General features: G+C 42.2%; 1 protein-coding gene across 1 annotated transcript in view; it reads left to right on the top strand.

Moving 5' to 3' along the window:
- The first annotated feature begins 282 nt into the window (after window positions 1-282).
- Window positions 283-16,611, top strand: part of ADAMTS2 (ADAM metallopeptidase with thrombospondin type 1 motif 2) — a 174,007-nt gene continuing 157,678 nt past the window's right edge. Inside the window, exons 1-2 of the mRNA XM_017728030.1 lie at window positions 283-357; window positions 549-944. Coding sequence (XP_017583519.1) covers window positions 283-357; window positions 549-944 — 471 coding nt within the window. The remainder of the gene's footprint in view (window positions 358-548; window positions 945-16,611) is intronic.

Genomic DNA, 16,611 nt, shown 5'->3' with positions numbered 1-16,611 from the left:
CTCCTCGTCCTGCCCGGGCTATCGCCTCCGTCCAAAACTCTCGGGGTTCCCGCCCGCCGAGACCGCTCCCGATCGCTGCCCGTGGTGTCCCCATCACCGCTCGACTCAAACCCGCCGCACCGGGGGTAGTTCGAGGGACGTGCCTTTGCCTTGCAGGCTTGCCACCTGCAACCCCAGCCTCTACCCCTGCCCCTGCGAGCAGTCCCGAAGTGAATCAACACTGGCCACCCGGGAACCCCCAAAGTCCCCGAGGCGACCCGGTCACTGACTGGGTGTGCAGGCATGCGGGGTCCCGGCTGGATGGGCAAAAGGGAGCGGGACCCCGCTGCAGGGGCAGGAGTGCGGGGTCCTGATGGGGTGGGGAGGCTCACGCTGCCGTTTGGTATTCTGGGGAGGAAAAGGCAAGTTTGAGTGAACTCTGCACACTTCATGCAGGTGAACCAAGTGCCTGCACAGAGTGCTGTGTCCATCTGCCTTATGTAAGTGTCTGCTGTGCTAATGAATAATGGAATAAAAATCCCGCGGCATCAGGATGTGTTTAGTTCTAGTATCTCTGTCCTCTCTTGCTTTCTCCCTGTATAGATTCAATTCTGAGGAATATAGAGGAGTACAGCCTTGTCATCCCCACCAGCACTGATTCAGAGGGCAGGTTCCTATCCCACTTGGTGTCTGGACCGCCAAAAGCACGCTTTAGGAGAGCTGTGGAGGACTTGCAACATGAAGCAGCAAATGAGCAAATATTTTACAATGTCACTGTTTTTGGAAGAGAGTTTCACTTCAGGTTGCGGCCAAACTCCAGGCTCGTGGCCCCTGGAGCAACAGTTGAGTGGCAGGAGGACTCTGAGGAGACTCATATTGAACCTCTCTATGGGAATTGCCTCTATGTTGGGGATATCACTGATCTGCCAAATGCTTCAGTTGCTATCAGCAATTGCGATGGACTGGTAAGTTACTTTTGTTATTATATCAAAGATAATTATATTAATTTCCTGCAGTCTTTAAATATAAAATGTGTGGACTGTCAGAAACTCACACCTCATATGGTAACTGTGAATGCAAATTAACTAATGTTCCCTTGTGTGGGAATAGCTGCGCTGCACCAGGCACTGCTTTACAGACAGTGGCACTAGAAGTTTGAGCACATGCTCTGAGGTAGCTACTCTGGAACAGAACAGCTGAAACCAGCATTTATGTTGATTTGTGGTAAAGTGACTTGAGGGGTCTGATGCTCTAAACCAGAGGGTTAAGTGGCAAATTCTCAGCATCCTCTTCCACTTCTCACTTCCAGCCTGCAAGGGTAAATGTTAGAAAGAGTTAACCCCAAATAATGGGCTGGGCTACCCTGAAAACAAATTTGATAGGTAAAATACAGTTTTGTCCTGGAAAATTTTAATTTATTCGGAGTCTGTTTTCTTGGATATTTCACTTGGTGAGTTTCATTGCCTAATCAAGTGATTGATGAAAAGTTGCAGAAGACTTTGCGTTTTATGAGCAAAACAGCCCCCTGTGTTACATTTTTCAAAGCTGTGTGTTTTAAAACTGGCTGCAGCTTTCTGTTCTGGAGTGCATGTTCAGCACCCAGATTATCTCTGTTTGTCCCTGACAACTGTTACACTGTCATTTGAGCTGTAATTACTGCACAGCAATTTGTTTAGTGAGAAAAGGGCTATATTTTTTTTTATAATGACCAGTTTATCCAGCCTGTATTTCCTTGCTATAACCTTTAGAGTTTGTAATTTTGAGATTGCTTAAATGTAATGCATTCTGCCTCTGCATAAAGAGCCAGTAGGAGTCATTTGTATTTCTATTTATTTAGTCATAGGAAGTTGTTTGTTTGCTGTGCCAAGAAGATGACATGTATGGAGATAGTATGTTGGCTATCTGAGAATGGAAGGGAATCAAATACTTTTCCCCTTAGTCTTTCCTTTCCTGTGGTTTCTCCTAGCCATGTGCATTCCTGTTTTGAGAAGCAAGTTTTAATGTTGCAGTTGTTTGATGTGGACAGCTGGCTGAGGGTAAGAGAAGCACCAGGACTGAGCAAGAAGAGCCATTCAGACAGCAGAGTGTGAGCCTGCAGTTCTGCCTCGGGGGGGAAGCAAAAGTTCTGTGCTCTCCCTATATCTAGCACAGATCATTTTGTGAAAGGAAAATTTACTTGCTCAAAATTTACTTGCTCTTTACTTTTAGAATGGGGGCAGAGCCAAAGCTCGTCTTCCTTGTTTGTCTGTGCTGAAAGGTGGAGGAAGATTCTATTGATGGCTACTCCTTGCCTTGTGCTCTTCTCCTCAGCACAGGTGTTGACTGTAGGGGCAGGGGGGGAGCTTGTTCCTGCTTTCTTCCAGTGTTTGCCTGAGTGTGGCCTCCTTATATTTAGAAAAAAGAGTTATAAAATAGAACAGTAGTTAAAGCCAAAGTATGGATGAGACTCTAAAGGTCCAAGGCCTCATGTTGCATGTAAAAATGACAAAGAATGAGAATGGTTTATAAAATGAAGTGAAAATATAAATGAAAAGGCTTTATGAATTACTGCTCTTTTTGCATTTGTAACTTCTCAAATGCAAAGGAGTGAAGCCAGGCCTCAATTCAATGGCACTCATAAATGACTGGAATCCAGAAAGCTACCAGAGGAATTGTAGTTTTCAACCTGGATGCCCAACCCATGCACCTGCCTTTTCCAGTGTTCTTGTTTTCATTAGAAGAAGCTGGAGAGTTGGTCTGGGTTGGGAGGTGCCACATTCTAATCTGGATGATTTTTACGTGGAATTACAACTTCTGTGGTTCTGCTAATACATTTGGAAATGGATTACTGCTTCCTCCAGGGTGCATCTATACGGTAGATGTTGCAAGGCAGAGACGTATTTTTTTTTTCCCAAGTCACTGAAGCCTTCCTGCAGGAAGCATTGCCTCAATACCTTTAGGCTGTAAAGATTTCCCTGAGATTGTGCAGTAAATCTGTTTTGGAACAACAAATTGAACTCCAGTCCCTTGGGTAGCATGTTCCATCTCTACCCTTTCCCTCCATTTCAGTTTCTTTCTTTCTTGCAGGGTGAGAGTATAAAACAGATTATCAATAGAATTACACAAACTCCAAGAAATTATACCAGTGTTTCTCCAAAAGCCACTGCTCCCTGGACAGAAATAATAAGCAAGTAACCACAGAAGTTAATACTGCATGTATGTCTCTCCCTTTACCTTTTTATTTCTTGTTTTTGCAAGGAGTATCGAAGAGTCCTGGGAGCAATGTGTTGCCAGCAAGACATACTTAGAGACCACTGAGCTGTATGCTTTTCTTGGGTTTATTGACATTTTGGAGGTGAATAAAGACATGGACAAGGCTATTCTCAACTGTTTTTCTGCACTCATTTTTTACTTCACACCTAGTTTTCTTCAGTGGGCCCAAGTATTTCCACCACCTTTTCTAGGTTATTCTGGAGATACGGATGGTGGGGCTCCCTTACAACTGAGATGTCAAGTGACAAGTGCTAGAATTTTATGTTACAAACTTGATTAATTTAATTCCTAGTATTTATTTTTGAAGTGCTTGCTTTTGAAGATGTTTTCACATCTGTCTATGCTTCTCGTGGTCTTCCACTTTGCAGCAGCCATCAGGGCTGAAACAATACTGGTGTTGAAATGTCCTGCTTTGATCTTTACATTGCAAACTTTTCTTGACTGAATCTGGTTTAAGTCAGCAAATGCATCTACCACCTTGCCAACTTCTGATGTTATTTCCTTTGAACATCCCTTTTGGTTTGCACTGTACTGCCAACTATGTCCTTTTTTCCAGTTATTGTCTGAGAAGAGTCTGGCCGATGGAATTGGTATTGCCAGATGAGAAGTTGTTGGAAGGGATTTGCCTGAAAATAGTAGATCTGTGAAGGCACTTTTGAACTGTACTATAAATGATGATCTGCTGCCCTGACTGAGGAGATACTCATTAGTTTGGGTACTCACGGTTTTCTGTATCAGATGTCAATGACAAAATGTATTGAGCTAAAAATCAAATCTGAGGTAGATGAAGAGAACTTCTGAAGTATGCAATCTAGGTGTGTTGTCAGAACTGAAGTGGGTCATTAAAAATCATGATTGAAGAATCAAAGTTGAAGCTAATCAATATATTTTTAACAGCTTTCTAAATTATGAATGTGATTTTTACCATATTAAAAAAAAAGTACTGTGAAAGCTTTCCCACTCAAGATAAAAACACTCTGGACAACTTTTTATCATCTTGGTTGTCCTGATAGCATTCAAATTAATTCTCCACTGAGTGGGCAGAACAAGCATGGTCAGCTCTCCATGGCCTGCAGGCTGTGGTGGAAGGTCTCGTGCTTTGAGTATGTTCTTGGTCCTTGGCCAGATTATTACTTGTGGATGCAGTTGGAGGATGAGGGAGCTGGCTGTCCTCTCCAAGGGTTGTGAAGGAGAAGTGGTTGCAGGCTGCAAAAAATGCTATAAACCAAGAAAAAGTTAGGATTATGCTAATGCTTTCAGATTATTGCTGGAACTATGGGAACTCCCTTTCTTCACTTCAGCAGATGAACTCTATATTCATTTTTAGAATATTGTAGAAGAACTGTTTTTGAATCTGGATTTCTGATTTTTGATAAATACTTCTGCAGTGCTTGAGGCAGATATGCCAAAAATATCTTCTTCAGGTTGACAGGAAGGCACTATTTGGTTGTGGAAATTCAGAGGCATAAACTCCCTCCCAGTCTCCTCATGACATTTGTAGTTTGTGAGCTAGAATGTGTACTTAGACAGGAGAAACCCAGTATCAACACCACATCTGAAGTGGATAATGAGCACATGATTAACTTAGGCTGCAGTGCAGAGTCAGATGTACTGACAGGACTGAGAAGACTGAGAATCACAACTTCATAATGAACAATCAATGTGATCTGATTGTACCCACTGAAGCAAAGGAGGGAACATCAGTTTCAGTAACACATCATGATGTCCTAGTTTGGCTCCATTAGTATAATCCTCTTCCTTTTTAAAAGTTAGAAGATCAGCTGTTCAAAAATTTCACAGTATTGTCATTAAAATGGAAAGTTATTAGACAAACATATATAGAAACAGCTTTTGAAGACATCTATGGTTGTTTGTTTTCTTAATGAGCTGTAAGCATTCCATGGCTGGGGGTACCAAGACACAGACACCTTACAAGTGCAGTGGACTTGTTTCTTCTTGTGATGAACCCGGCAGGGTTTTCTCTACAACATTTCAGTCTTTCCTGTGCTCTGTGCTAACCCTCCCAAACTGTTTGTGAGCCGCCTGCTGGCTGGCTGGCTGCTTGCCCAGACGCTATTTCTTCTAGAAATGCTTGGGACACCAGCAGTGCTTTTTCGACTCATGCCCAATGCTACAGTATCTGTAGCCCTGGGCTGACCTGGGTGGGCTTGTGGTGATCTATTTCCCTTTCCTAACCAGTCATGGATCCTCAGGAACTGGCTGGTGCTTTGGCTGCTGTCAATAGAAGTGCACATCTGTCAGTTGTCCCAAGACTTTGTTATGTATTATTTATATTGTGAGTATTTTCTTTCCTGTTTTAAATCAGAGAACAAAACCTTTTCCCTCAGTTTTTATTTTACAGGGTTGTATGCTATAATCTAATTTCTAAGTTGTAAATGTAGACACTCAGGTTCAGATCCAGACAATGGTGTTTCCTAAGAGCAATTCCAGATACCCATGTGAAATGCCCACCTTTCTCCCCTTCCTCCTGCCACCTTCCCTGCATTCCTAAAGACATTTAGACACCTTGTGAAGCCTAGCCTTGTTTAATATAGTTCTTCTTCCCTTTAAGCATGAGCTTGAACTCTTTAAAGTTACTGAAATTTTAAGGTTATTTTCTTATATACTGTCCTGACAGGTGCTTTCTTGGAACTGCCCACAGAGTTGAAGGTGAATCTAACTCACCTTAGATGGAACATGTAATTTACCTGGATAAGAGGGTGAAGGAGCTGCTCACAATGAATATACCAGGAGAAGGCAGACATGCTTATATAACCGTGTTATTTTTCCTTTTAGATATCCATCTCCTGCTTTCATATGGATTTACAATTTAGTTGTGGTTCTTTTTGATCTGGTTTTTGGATTACACTGGTTTGTGATGTAGCAAAAAAGCAGAGCTCAAGGTAGCACAATATTATCTTCAAAGTCTGGTCAGGTCTAGTGCCTGACAGTTAAAACAGATGCCTGCTACAAATAATTCCAGTAATTCCTTTTCTGTATGCTAAATTCTTAGCATTTACATTATGGTGGGGTTGCATACATTTTAAGGAGATCAAAATTGGGCATATATAATCTTTTCATTTGGGAGCATTTTCTCATTAAATTAAACCAGAATCAAACCAAAGTCGCCATCTGTGGTTTTTTTTCTTTTCTTTCCCCATTTTTTTATGTAATGGCAAAACTCACTGTGGGCTTTTTGCTTTTTTGAAAAGTAGAACTGTAATACAGTGGCAGAAGAAGTGAAAATAATTTCTGTGACACAGTATAGAACAAAATGTAAAAGGCATTCTCATTAAGGAAGCAGCAGCCCTTCCTCTGCAGATGATCAGTGGGATCACCATTAACCCTTTTTCAAGGGCATTTTCAATTCAGCTGGAGTTTCCACATGGGTAAGCCAAGCATGTATGTGAATTCTAGCACAATCAGAGCCTGACTGCACATCCCCATCTACACATATAATTTAAAAGACCTGTGTTGCCTGGCAAAGCAATGGAGCTGTTTTGATGCCTAACACTCCAGCATGTCCATGTTTTCACAGGACAGAGACTTTGCTTTGAAACCCATTCTCTGGGTTTCTGCTGTTGATTTTCCTGGCCAGCAAGAGCCTCGTTGGACAGTCCCTTCTGCTGTGTAAATTGCACAGGCTTTCCCTTTTAAAAGTTATGGTGTGAAACACAAAGAGTGTAAACATTATGATTCAGCCTCTGACTGGAGTAAATTATCCTCTGCTGTCCTTAAAAGAGACTCTGTCATCAGTAAATACTATTTTTTTTTCTTTGCATCTTCTGTGCATGGATCATCTCACCTACATTTTATCTGAGAGCAGAGCAAGTAATTTCCTACATTATACAGGTGGACACCATCTGGACAGAGTATCCTCAGGCAGTCAAAACTGGCATCTTTGTGGTATGTTGTAGGCCTTTGGATAAAATATAAGTATTTCTTTGTGTCCTATTTGACCTTGTGTTGCATGTCCTCATTGTAGTAGTGTCTCAGCTGTACTATACTCTTTGACCACACAAGAACTAATTTTCCAACCAGAATATTAAACTCTGTACATCCAAGGAAAGGTGCCTAGTGGCTCCTTCTGCTCTCCATCTTGAAAGACCCAAATATAGGAACTAATTTTGTTAAGGTCATAATTAATTTCTGGGGTAAGCAGAACGTCTATTTTGAGAAGTCTGTCCCTCCTCAGCTTCCAAAGGCGTGTCCCTCAAAAAGTGCTGTTAGCTCACTTACCTGCCAGCTCGCTGCTTCCTTGTGGTGTGGCGAGGGTGCTCCCTGAGAATTCAAGACTCCTGCAAATGGCAAGGCATTACCACATTTCAAGTTAGTTACATGTTTACTTTTTGCTACAGAAGGTTAAAAAATACATTTTTTGGATCAACCAGAATCCCAGCTGTTGCATGGAGCAGGACCTTTTCTCCAGAGATCACGCTACTGTTTTATTCTACCTACTTCTAAGTACTTTTTATTTATGGTGACTGTTGCTTTGTAAGCAGGTCATGCCATTACTTAATGGCACACTAGGACATTTCTCATACTGGGTCTGATTAAAACAGAATCAGGGAGCAGGTCTTGAGTGTCTTGTAGGGGGTTGCACAACCTTGCTCTGATGTACACACCCTCCTTTTTGGATCACTGTGTTCCTTTATTGCTTTCTTTCTTCCAAAGTTTCAGTAAGTTCTCTAACACATTACATCTGGTTCCTTTAGCCCCTTTATCTGAGTGTGTTTTAAATTCATCTTTGTTTGCAGAGTCTTGACACAGCGGGTTCCCAGTTTTAATAGTCTGCAAATGAAAGGCCCACATTTCACACGCTATTTTCAGCACTGTTCTATTAAATTGTAACATTGAAAAGAAGAGTGTCCTCTTCAAGTGCAGAAGAGCACATTGCTTCCCCCTATCTAAATCACAGCTTCTGTTATAGATCTTCTGAGTTATTCCCAGGTCTCAAAATGTCTGGTACTTTCTTCAGATCCGGAGCTCTTGGAGTTGTAGGTGTGAATCTCAGCATTGATGTTTCTGCTTTTTCTTCTAAGTAACTGTTTTCTGTTTAAAGGAAGTGTTTTAAAGTAAGAATTTCCCTCAAGGAAAAGACAGAGATGCCAGTTCTCTTTGTTGAAGTCTCAAAAATCATCACGCCAGTGAAAAGTGTCCCAAGTATGTTGTCATATTACAGTACAGATGAGTTCCTCTTTACACCTTGTGTGTTTTGTCTTGTGTGTACTTCTGAGAGGCTTTGAGCACTGGTGTGGGTTCCGTGGGCTGGCTGCCCTCCAAGAGGGGGAGGTTCATTTACTGAACATGGTAACTTCAGTATCATTTTATCCTCTCTAATCCCACAGAGAGAACCTGCCCTCACCACTGATTTATATCCTTGCTTCCCCCCCCCCCCCAGGACCGCTTCTGTTTGTCACTGTATCTGTTTGTTTTCCAATCTTTGCCTTGCTGGCATGGAAGTCCCATTTGTACAACTTGCTGTTACTTTTTGGTCCAGCATCCTAACTGTGTCCAAATTTTTCAGTGTTATCTTCATGTTTATATTTCTTTCTTCCTTTTAAATTGGTTTATGTAAAATTTAATACTTTACCCCGTTATTGCTGCATTTGTGACCTGTATCTTCAAAACAAAGACATAATTAATTCTTCACTTATGCATCTCTCTGTGGAGAATTCAGAGGCTGGAATTGCCCAGCGTCCCTGATACTGTCTGACTCTTCCACCTGCAAAGTACAATGTTACCACTTTTCTTTTGATGTGGTGAGCTATAAATACAGCTGCTTTAACTTCTTTCCTACTGTCATTCCCTTTAACTTTTCCTGTAGTTGCCACCTCTGTGTCTGAATTTCATTATATGGCCAGACTGCATTTTCCCAGCATTTAACCTCTAGCCTGGTGGACCTCAGGGGACAAATTACAATCTATTTTCCACTGAAATTAAGTGTGAAGCCTACTAATCCTGTAATGAGAAAGTCAGTGGACATCGTTGGTATCTGTGGATAAGAAGAGCTCCTTCTCCCTGTAACCAGATACAGCTAATTCATGCATTGAAGTTACTTCTCTTCACCAAGTGTGCTGACTATAGCTTGCTGTTATTGCCCTCTAATGAAGGTGAATGATTTCTACAGGTTTTTGACGTAAGCAAACTGGAAGAAAATACCTGGCATATGGTGGCCATTTAAACTGTTTTTTGAAAAACATAAAATCAAATTATCTACCTGAGGTTTAGGGTAGCACAGAGCCACACCTTGATGTAGGCCCTGAGTCTTTAAGCCTTTATTAATGTGTTTTCTGATTTACTATCACTGTAAGAATAATGAAGTGGACGTGTGGAGAAGAGCCTGCATGGCTAATGAGTAGGCTGGCTAATTAGCAGGCTGGCCAGCAGCTCTTTTCTTTTACCCCATCACTTACAATACTGACAAGAAGCAGTCCATGAAAGGGCAGGGGGGATTGAATTTTGTGAATGATACAGCAAATTTCTACAGGAGCCCTGATTGCAGCTCTCTCAGCCTGCTGCTGTACCTGCTTCCCAAGGTTGCAGGCAGTTCCTCTTTCACACCTGCCTGCTCCCTCTGTGCCCTGGGGGCTGCTGGGCTGCAGCAGCAGCTTCCAGCATGTCCGGTGGAGCTCTGGGTATGGATCAGCCCCCTCAGGCAAACCCATCCAAAGGCACCCTAACATCATGCACCCAGGATGGGCACTGCAGACTCAGGGCTACTATTGCACAATTTGGTCTATGGGAGGGATTTCTCTTTCAAGATTTCTCTTTCTGAACATGTGCTTTTTTGGCATGATTTAATGAGTATTGTAGAGTATAGAATAGAGAAAGTCAAAATAATATGTTGAGCCCAACAGGAAAGGAACGCTTTCTGTCTTGGGAGTAAAACTATTTCAAGAGCTAAACACAGTAATAAACCATTTACATTTTAATTCAAATACAGTAAAATGATACCATTTAGAAAGGAAGAGGGGAAAGCACAGATTTTACTCCAAGCACTTGCTAAATTTTTGGGTTAGATATTAGGAAAAACTTCTTCACCAAAAGGGCTGTCACTCCTTGGAACAGGCTGCTCAGGGAAGTACAGATGTGGCACCCGGGGATGTGGTTTAGTGGTGGGCTTGACAGTGCTGTGTTAACAGTTGGACTTAAAGATCTTCCAAATCTTTTCCAACCTAAATGATTCTGTAGTTCTGCGATTCTAATTTCTCTGCTCTGTCCCCCATATGCAGAAGGCAGAACTAACATCCAGTACCTGCCCTAAGCAGCTGCATCTTGCATTTCTCCCATGGTGAAGTGTGTGACTCCCAAGGCTGGTATCAGGGCTGGTGCCCATGGCCATTACATCACCTGGAGGGCAAACCTGTTCCCAGGACAGAGCGCGTGATTTGGAAAAAGAGCCTGCAGAAAATGCAGAGATTAACCAAGGGTAGGTGGCAGCACAGGCTGTGGTTACTGTTTTAATAGTTGGTTTATTTGTTTTAAATCATGGCTTTTGGGTAAATCATGTTCATCCAACTCATATGCAGAAGAATATACTTCTTCATTCTTCAGAGTTAAAATTGTGGGGCTTTTCTCTTTCTCTAAGCAGAGGAGCTGTGGAAGGAATGTGAGAGATGTTGTTTGGAAAGCATTCTGCAAACCAGAATGTATTTAAGAAACAGTCTTTGAGAAATAAATCACTACCTGATGATGAAGACAGCTGAACTGGGCCAAGAATCTTTCATGTGCCAACACTCTCTCTCTCACGTGACAGGAGTTATATTGGAAGCTGACAGGCTTTGAAGCTTGTAAGGGTGAAAATGTCTAAAAATGTTTGTAAACCTAAAGCAATAGCTGGATAAAATGGTGCCTTTCAGACTTCAAAACACTCTCCCTAGAACACCATGAACCTACATAAGGTCACAATCTTTTACCTCTTGGGAACAACAACAAAAAAGCAACCCCAAAACCCAGAAGCAGAAACTTTATTCCACTTCTGTTCAATACCACTAAGGACTTCAAGGATAAAGAAATTTTAGAGATGAATTTGGATTGATTTCAGATTTATAACTAAGCTTGAAATCAGAGTTTTCTAATAGTTTTAGGTTTCATTGTAAAAATGGCAAATCCACCATTCATAAGTAAACCAAAATATTTAATTCCCAAATAAATGCTAAGAGGTATCTTTCAATATTAAATTTGTTTGCAAAGTTACAGCACATTAAGCCTGACATAAGCAGCAAGTGTAAAAATGGGATTAATCAAAGGATGATTTAGTACTCTGAAAGAAGAATATGAAACTCAGTCTGGATCAGTAATAGACAAGCAAAGAAAGACAAGACAAATTACAAGATGTTTTGTATTAATTTAAATTCCTCAGTAGGAGAATGTAATGAATTTCTGTGAAAATAAAGTGCTTAGTTCACTGCAGTCAAATTAAGGCCAACAATAATTGTACGCATCTTATAAAATAGAATAGAAATGCTGGACCTATGAAAATACAGTGTAATCTTGCATTTATCTAAACAGAAAATCACACAGGAAAAAAACCATATCTGTCAATGTTTGTGTCATGATCCAGCATCATTTTGCATAAGGGTCAGGGAGGTCCCATGGCAAGTAGCTGATTTTTGGTTCTGTTCCAAAGCTGCTGAAGTGAATGTGTTGGTTTCACTGTGTCCATTTGGCTTTGTGTGGACAGGTTGATTAGCAGAGTATTTGGGACCAAAACCAGGCCATGGAGTATTCCACATCATAACCTTGTCTTTCACCTTGTTCTCCGTCCCCTGGTGCAGTGGTGGTGGGGAGGGAGGTGAGGACGAGAGGCTCAAGTGCAGCTTTTCCCATGGCTGTTTATATCCCGTGTGCTGGATGGAACAGGACAGAACTGTGTGCCTCCAAACCTGAAATAGCTCTGCTAAACCTTCTTCCCCTTCTGCCTCACACCACATCCCCACCACAGAAGAGGTGATGCATTAAGTAAGGAGGAAGGATCAGGAGAAACCCTCCAGTCCGTGCCAGGAGGATGAGGCAATTCCAGCTGCCTTGAATTTGCAGGCTCATTCTGACAGCTTTTCTGTCTCCATCTTCCTATGAAGATGAGGCCAGAGAGGAGACAGATTTTCCTGCTTTCTGAGACTGCCCTTCTTTGCTTCTGCACTGCTGGAGGCGTGGTGGTGGGACGAGCTTTCTCTGCCTAAGATGTTAGCTTTGACCTCAATAAAACTAGCATCACTTGCAAAAAAGCCCCACCCAAATGCCAAATACAACCCCCCCAATAAAAACACCCAACTCATGAGAGAGAACAACATGAGAAAAACTCTAATTGCACATCTGTTCAACAGACTTTTGTGATAGCTCAGCAACAGCTAATTGAAACTCCTGGATCTTAAATATGCTTTCAGCCAAACTGAAATTTACTTTCCCTGATGCTATCTCGTTTCAACTCCCCATTGCACTCTGAGGTTCTGGTGGTCAGGATTCCAACAATCTGTCACTAGATGGGAAAATTAGAAGTTGGGTCCATTCAACTATAATGAGCCAAACCTCTGTTAATCTGCATCATTGTGTCTCCATGGGTTTCTGGGGGTTTTGTCACTTTGCATTAGCTGAGGACCTGGCCTTATGTAATTAGATGTTTTCACACTCTTGTGGTGATATGCCCTCCTCCGACAGTCTGGATTACAGGCTTCCATGGTTTGAAAAGAGATACACTCCTTCTTGGGAGGCAGCAGGACACACAAGATCTGTGAATGTGTATATGCTTTCATGAGATTTCACTAGGTAACATATTCAGGATTTGTTTACATACTTGGAAATGGCAAAGTGCATTGGAAAGGGAGACCAGGAATCCCAGGATCTTTGAAGGGTCCTTGGTCTTGAATGGGCAGATGGGTTAAATACACAGCTCTGGGCGCTGCTTCTTGTCACATAAAGCATAGCTCACTGAGGGCCTCGTGGCTCCCTGCCTCTGGATTGCCATTCTGATGTAATTTTTGTGACATTTTCATGTTATTATGCAAGCCTGTAGAAATCATGACAAGACTAGGAAAACTGTTGAATAAATGTGATGTTAGTAATGTGAAATTCATCTGTGATGGATATACTGAGGTCTTTGAAGGATTTAGCTGCTTCTGGCAATTTTGTGTTCCTTTTGGGTGATTCAAAGAGGTGTTTGCTTTGACTTGTGGGTTTAAGAAATATTTGTGCCTAGGTAATGTTTTTATAGTGCACTTCCAGAATGAACTCCATGCAGTCTTTAACCCAAGGTATAATTTTGGAGTATTGAATCACTGCTTGCAAGTTCTACAGTAGATTCTCGCCATCCCACTGTGGGACAGAGTAGGTTTTTTTTCTCTTTTTATTTTATATTTGTTTATATTAAGACTGCTTTTCACTGACGTCAGAGACCTATCAGGTCAAATCTAATCCTCTATATCTCATGGTGTGCTGGCTAGATTAGCCCTAATACGTGTGTTTTCTAGTCAGTGTGGAGGCAGCTTTCACCTTGTAATGATGTCCTTCCTGAAGCTGGTTCTAGGGGATGGTTGAGCCTGTAGGTTCTCACTCCTCACCTTCACAGAGCCAGGGACCTTGTCAGCATCCCTCCTTTGCCGAGGAATGTGGAGCAAAAGGCCATGTTTGAAATTGCTGCCAAGAGGTAGTGAATTCTCTCCACCACAGTGAAGGCGTTTGAATTCCAAAGCTGCACAGATTATTTGGAAGTCTACCTCCCTCCCCACTGGCTGCTGCTGGGCTGCTGGGCAGTTCTGCTCTCCTTTTCACGATCTGGAAAGACTTTCTTCACTGGGGAAAAATGCACTGTGGTTCCTGTGGAGAAGTGTAGTGCTCAGAGCAGCAAGCTGACTATCTGTGTGGGATTTGGGGGAGAGGAAGGGATGTGTCAGAAAAAAAGCCCAAAAGAAAGAGCAGTTGGAGACATCTGAGCAGCGTCAGCAGGGCAAGATGCTGAGCACTGGTGCTGGAGTGCTGAGGTGGTGAGAATAGCTTGTGAATAACCCATACAGCAGGAAGGAGCAGAAAACACTGTATTTCCTGGCAATTCATAATAGAATCCTTGCTCGGTGAATATTCTCCTTTAATGAGTAGCTCTAGAAGGGAGAATGAAGCAAGAAGTGATGTCCCCATTTATCCTCAGTGCAGGTTTGCAGGGCAGGGCTGGAATCTGACTCCATGGGAGAGCAAGAGGACGTTCCACCTCCCAGCCCAGTGCACATGTCAGTACAAGGTGAGTCAGGGCTGCCCAGAGGCACTGGGCACATGGGAGCAGGGGGCTGGAGATGCGTGCACACATCACCAACATGTCCTGGTGTGCTGCAGGACAGTCCCCTCCAGAGCTGCTGTGATTGATTGCCTGGGAAGGGTCATGGCTCCAGCCCAGAAGGGACTGAAGCACTTCTCACACTCGCCCTGAATTTTCTTCTTTCTCTATTAACATTCTGCCAAAGTTGTTTTCAAAGAAAGTTGTCCCCCAGCCTATTGTGCTGCCAGGTTGGAGTAGTGTGAAATGAAAAAAAAACATTGAAACCAACAGCACAAGTTTGGTTTTTTGTTTGGGCTTTTGAGAATTTAAAAAATGGATTCTGTGGCTCTGCTACTGAGTCAGCACTGGTTGGATGTGATTTCTGAACGTGATTTCTGTGGTCAAACTTGACACAGAACTTTGATGTTTAATGTGCCAGTCAATTAAAACATGCTGCTGTGCGAGAAATGATGTGGTGGCTTTGTGTGGCTTGCTTGGTATTGCCAAAATGGGTCAAAAGTATCAGGAGAAGGTTTAATCTCCCTGTTTACATAGTGTCATTTTGCTTGCTTTGTGGTTCATTGCTTTCTGCAGTGACTGGGGTATAGTCTAAGAGCAGGAAGCCTCCTCTCTCCTCTGTGTGACAAAAATAGCTGGTGCTCTCTCCTGCTGATTTGATTAAAGTGGTTATGGAAGTTCAGCTGTGCTGCACTAGAACTGACTGCTCTGCTGAACAGAGCTCTCCTCAGCTGGGCCCTGGCTGTCCTGATCCCACCTGGTCAGGTGTGGGTGTCTCTGGCCTACCAGCCTTAGCTGGTGAACCACATTGGTGAAGTTTTCTGCAGAGCAGCCCAACAGACCCAGTGTTGGCACAACTGTGGGGGTGCCAGAGAAAGAACAAGTGTTTGGGGCAGGACCTTTTGAACAGTTCTGTTGCCAGGTCTGTCCTCCCACGGTGAACCCTCATGTTCTGGCGCAGCACAGGAGCCCCAGGGAAAGCTTCAGGAAGGCGTCACCCTCTGCCGTGGGAAGGTTTCTCACAGTGAAGCTCTGCATACATTTAGATGCCTTCTGACACTTTAATCTGACTGGCAAAAAAAGAGCTGTCCAGCTGTTTTTATAAGATGTTCAATAATGAGATTTACTTTAAAACGGGTAAAAACCTTAGGAAGTTTTTAAGATTGTACTCTAAAGTGTAAGATTGGTATATCTGTTCTTTTCCTAGGGGTATTTTATTTGATTCTGGTATTAAACCAGGAGTTGGTCCAAAGCCCGTTAACATAAATGAAAAGAGTTTTATTGACTTTGATGGGATTTGGATCATGCTGCACTAATTAAATAGCAAAGTATCCATTAGTAGTGAAGAAAACAGAAGAGAGGAGAGCCAAATACTGTTGTGATGAACCCTGTGAAGTTGAGTGAACTGCAGCCAAAGTCTCAGCATCTTTACAGATGAGCTTTTCCATATTTCTCTGCCTCAGTCCTTCTGACACAGATACATTGTGGATTTTTAAGAGAGCTGAATTTATAAAGATCCTTACATTTATCCTGCCTATTTACAAGTTTTCATGGACTTTATTCAATAAATATTACTTTATTCAAGGTAATAATAAGAAAAAAATGGGAAGTGAGGTGTGATGGAAGAAAAAATTATGCTTGAAACAACATTGAAATCAGGAACTAATAATTTGTACTTACTTTGCCTGAATATTCTTGTAAGACTCTTAAGGAACAAAGATTTTCTAGATTCCAAGAACAGAAAAACAGCTTTTCACTGTTACTGGTGTCGTAAGTAGAAGGTAAAGGAAATGTTAATATCTTATGTGTCTAGAAGATCTGCATAAAAAGTGGGTTGCATTTTAAAAAATAAAATTTAAAAAAGCTGTTCTGGAACTGGCCAAAACCCAGTCATGTACAGACAGCTTAAAAATACAGTAATAAATGAATTTATATGGGCTGCTGGATGGATGTTAGAAGGATCTGGCATTTAAAATTCTGAAATGCTGGTCCTCCTTCCTCTTGCTGGGACCCACTTTGCCTGGGTGGCAGCAGTGGCCCTTGAATTCAGTAGCCTGCAGCCCTGCTGAGACAGGAGGTCAGCACTCACACAAAGCATTTACGGGAATTTCCCT

This window comes from Corvus brachyrhynchos, unplaced genomic scaffold (assembly GCF_000691975.1).
Source record: "Corvus brachyrhynchos isolate BGI_N302 unplaced genomic scaffold, ASM69197v1 scaffold21, whole genome shotgun sequence".
NCBI lineage: Eukaryota > Metazoa > Chordata > Aves > Passeriformes > Corvidae > Corvus > Corvus brachyrhynchos.
Note: the sequence above shows the minus strand (reverse complement) of the source record. Positions and strands in the feature narration are given on the sequence as shown.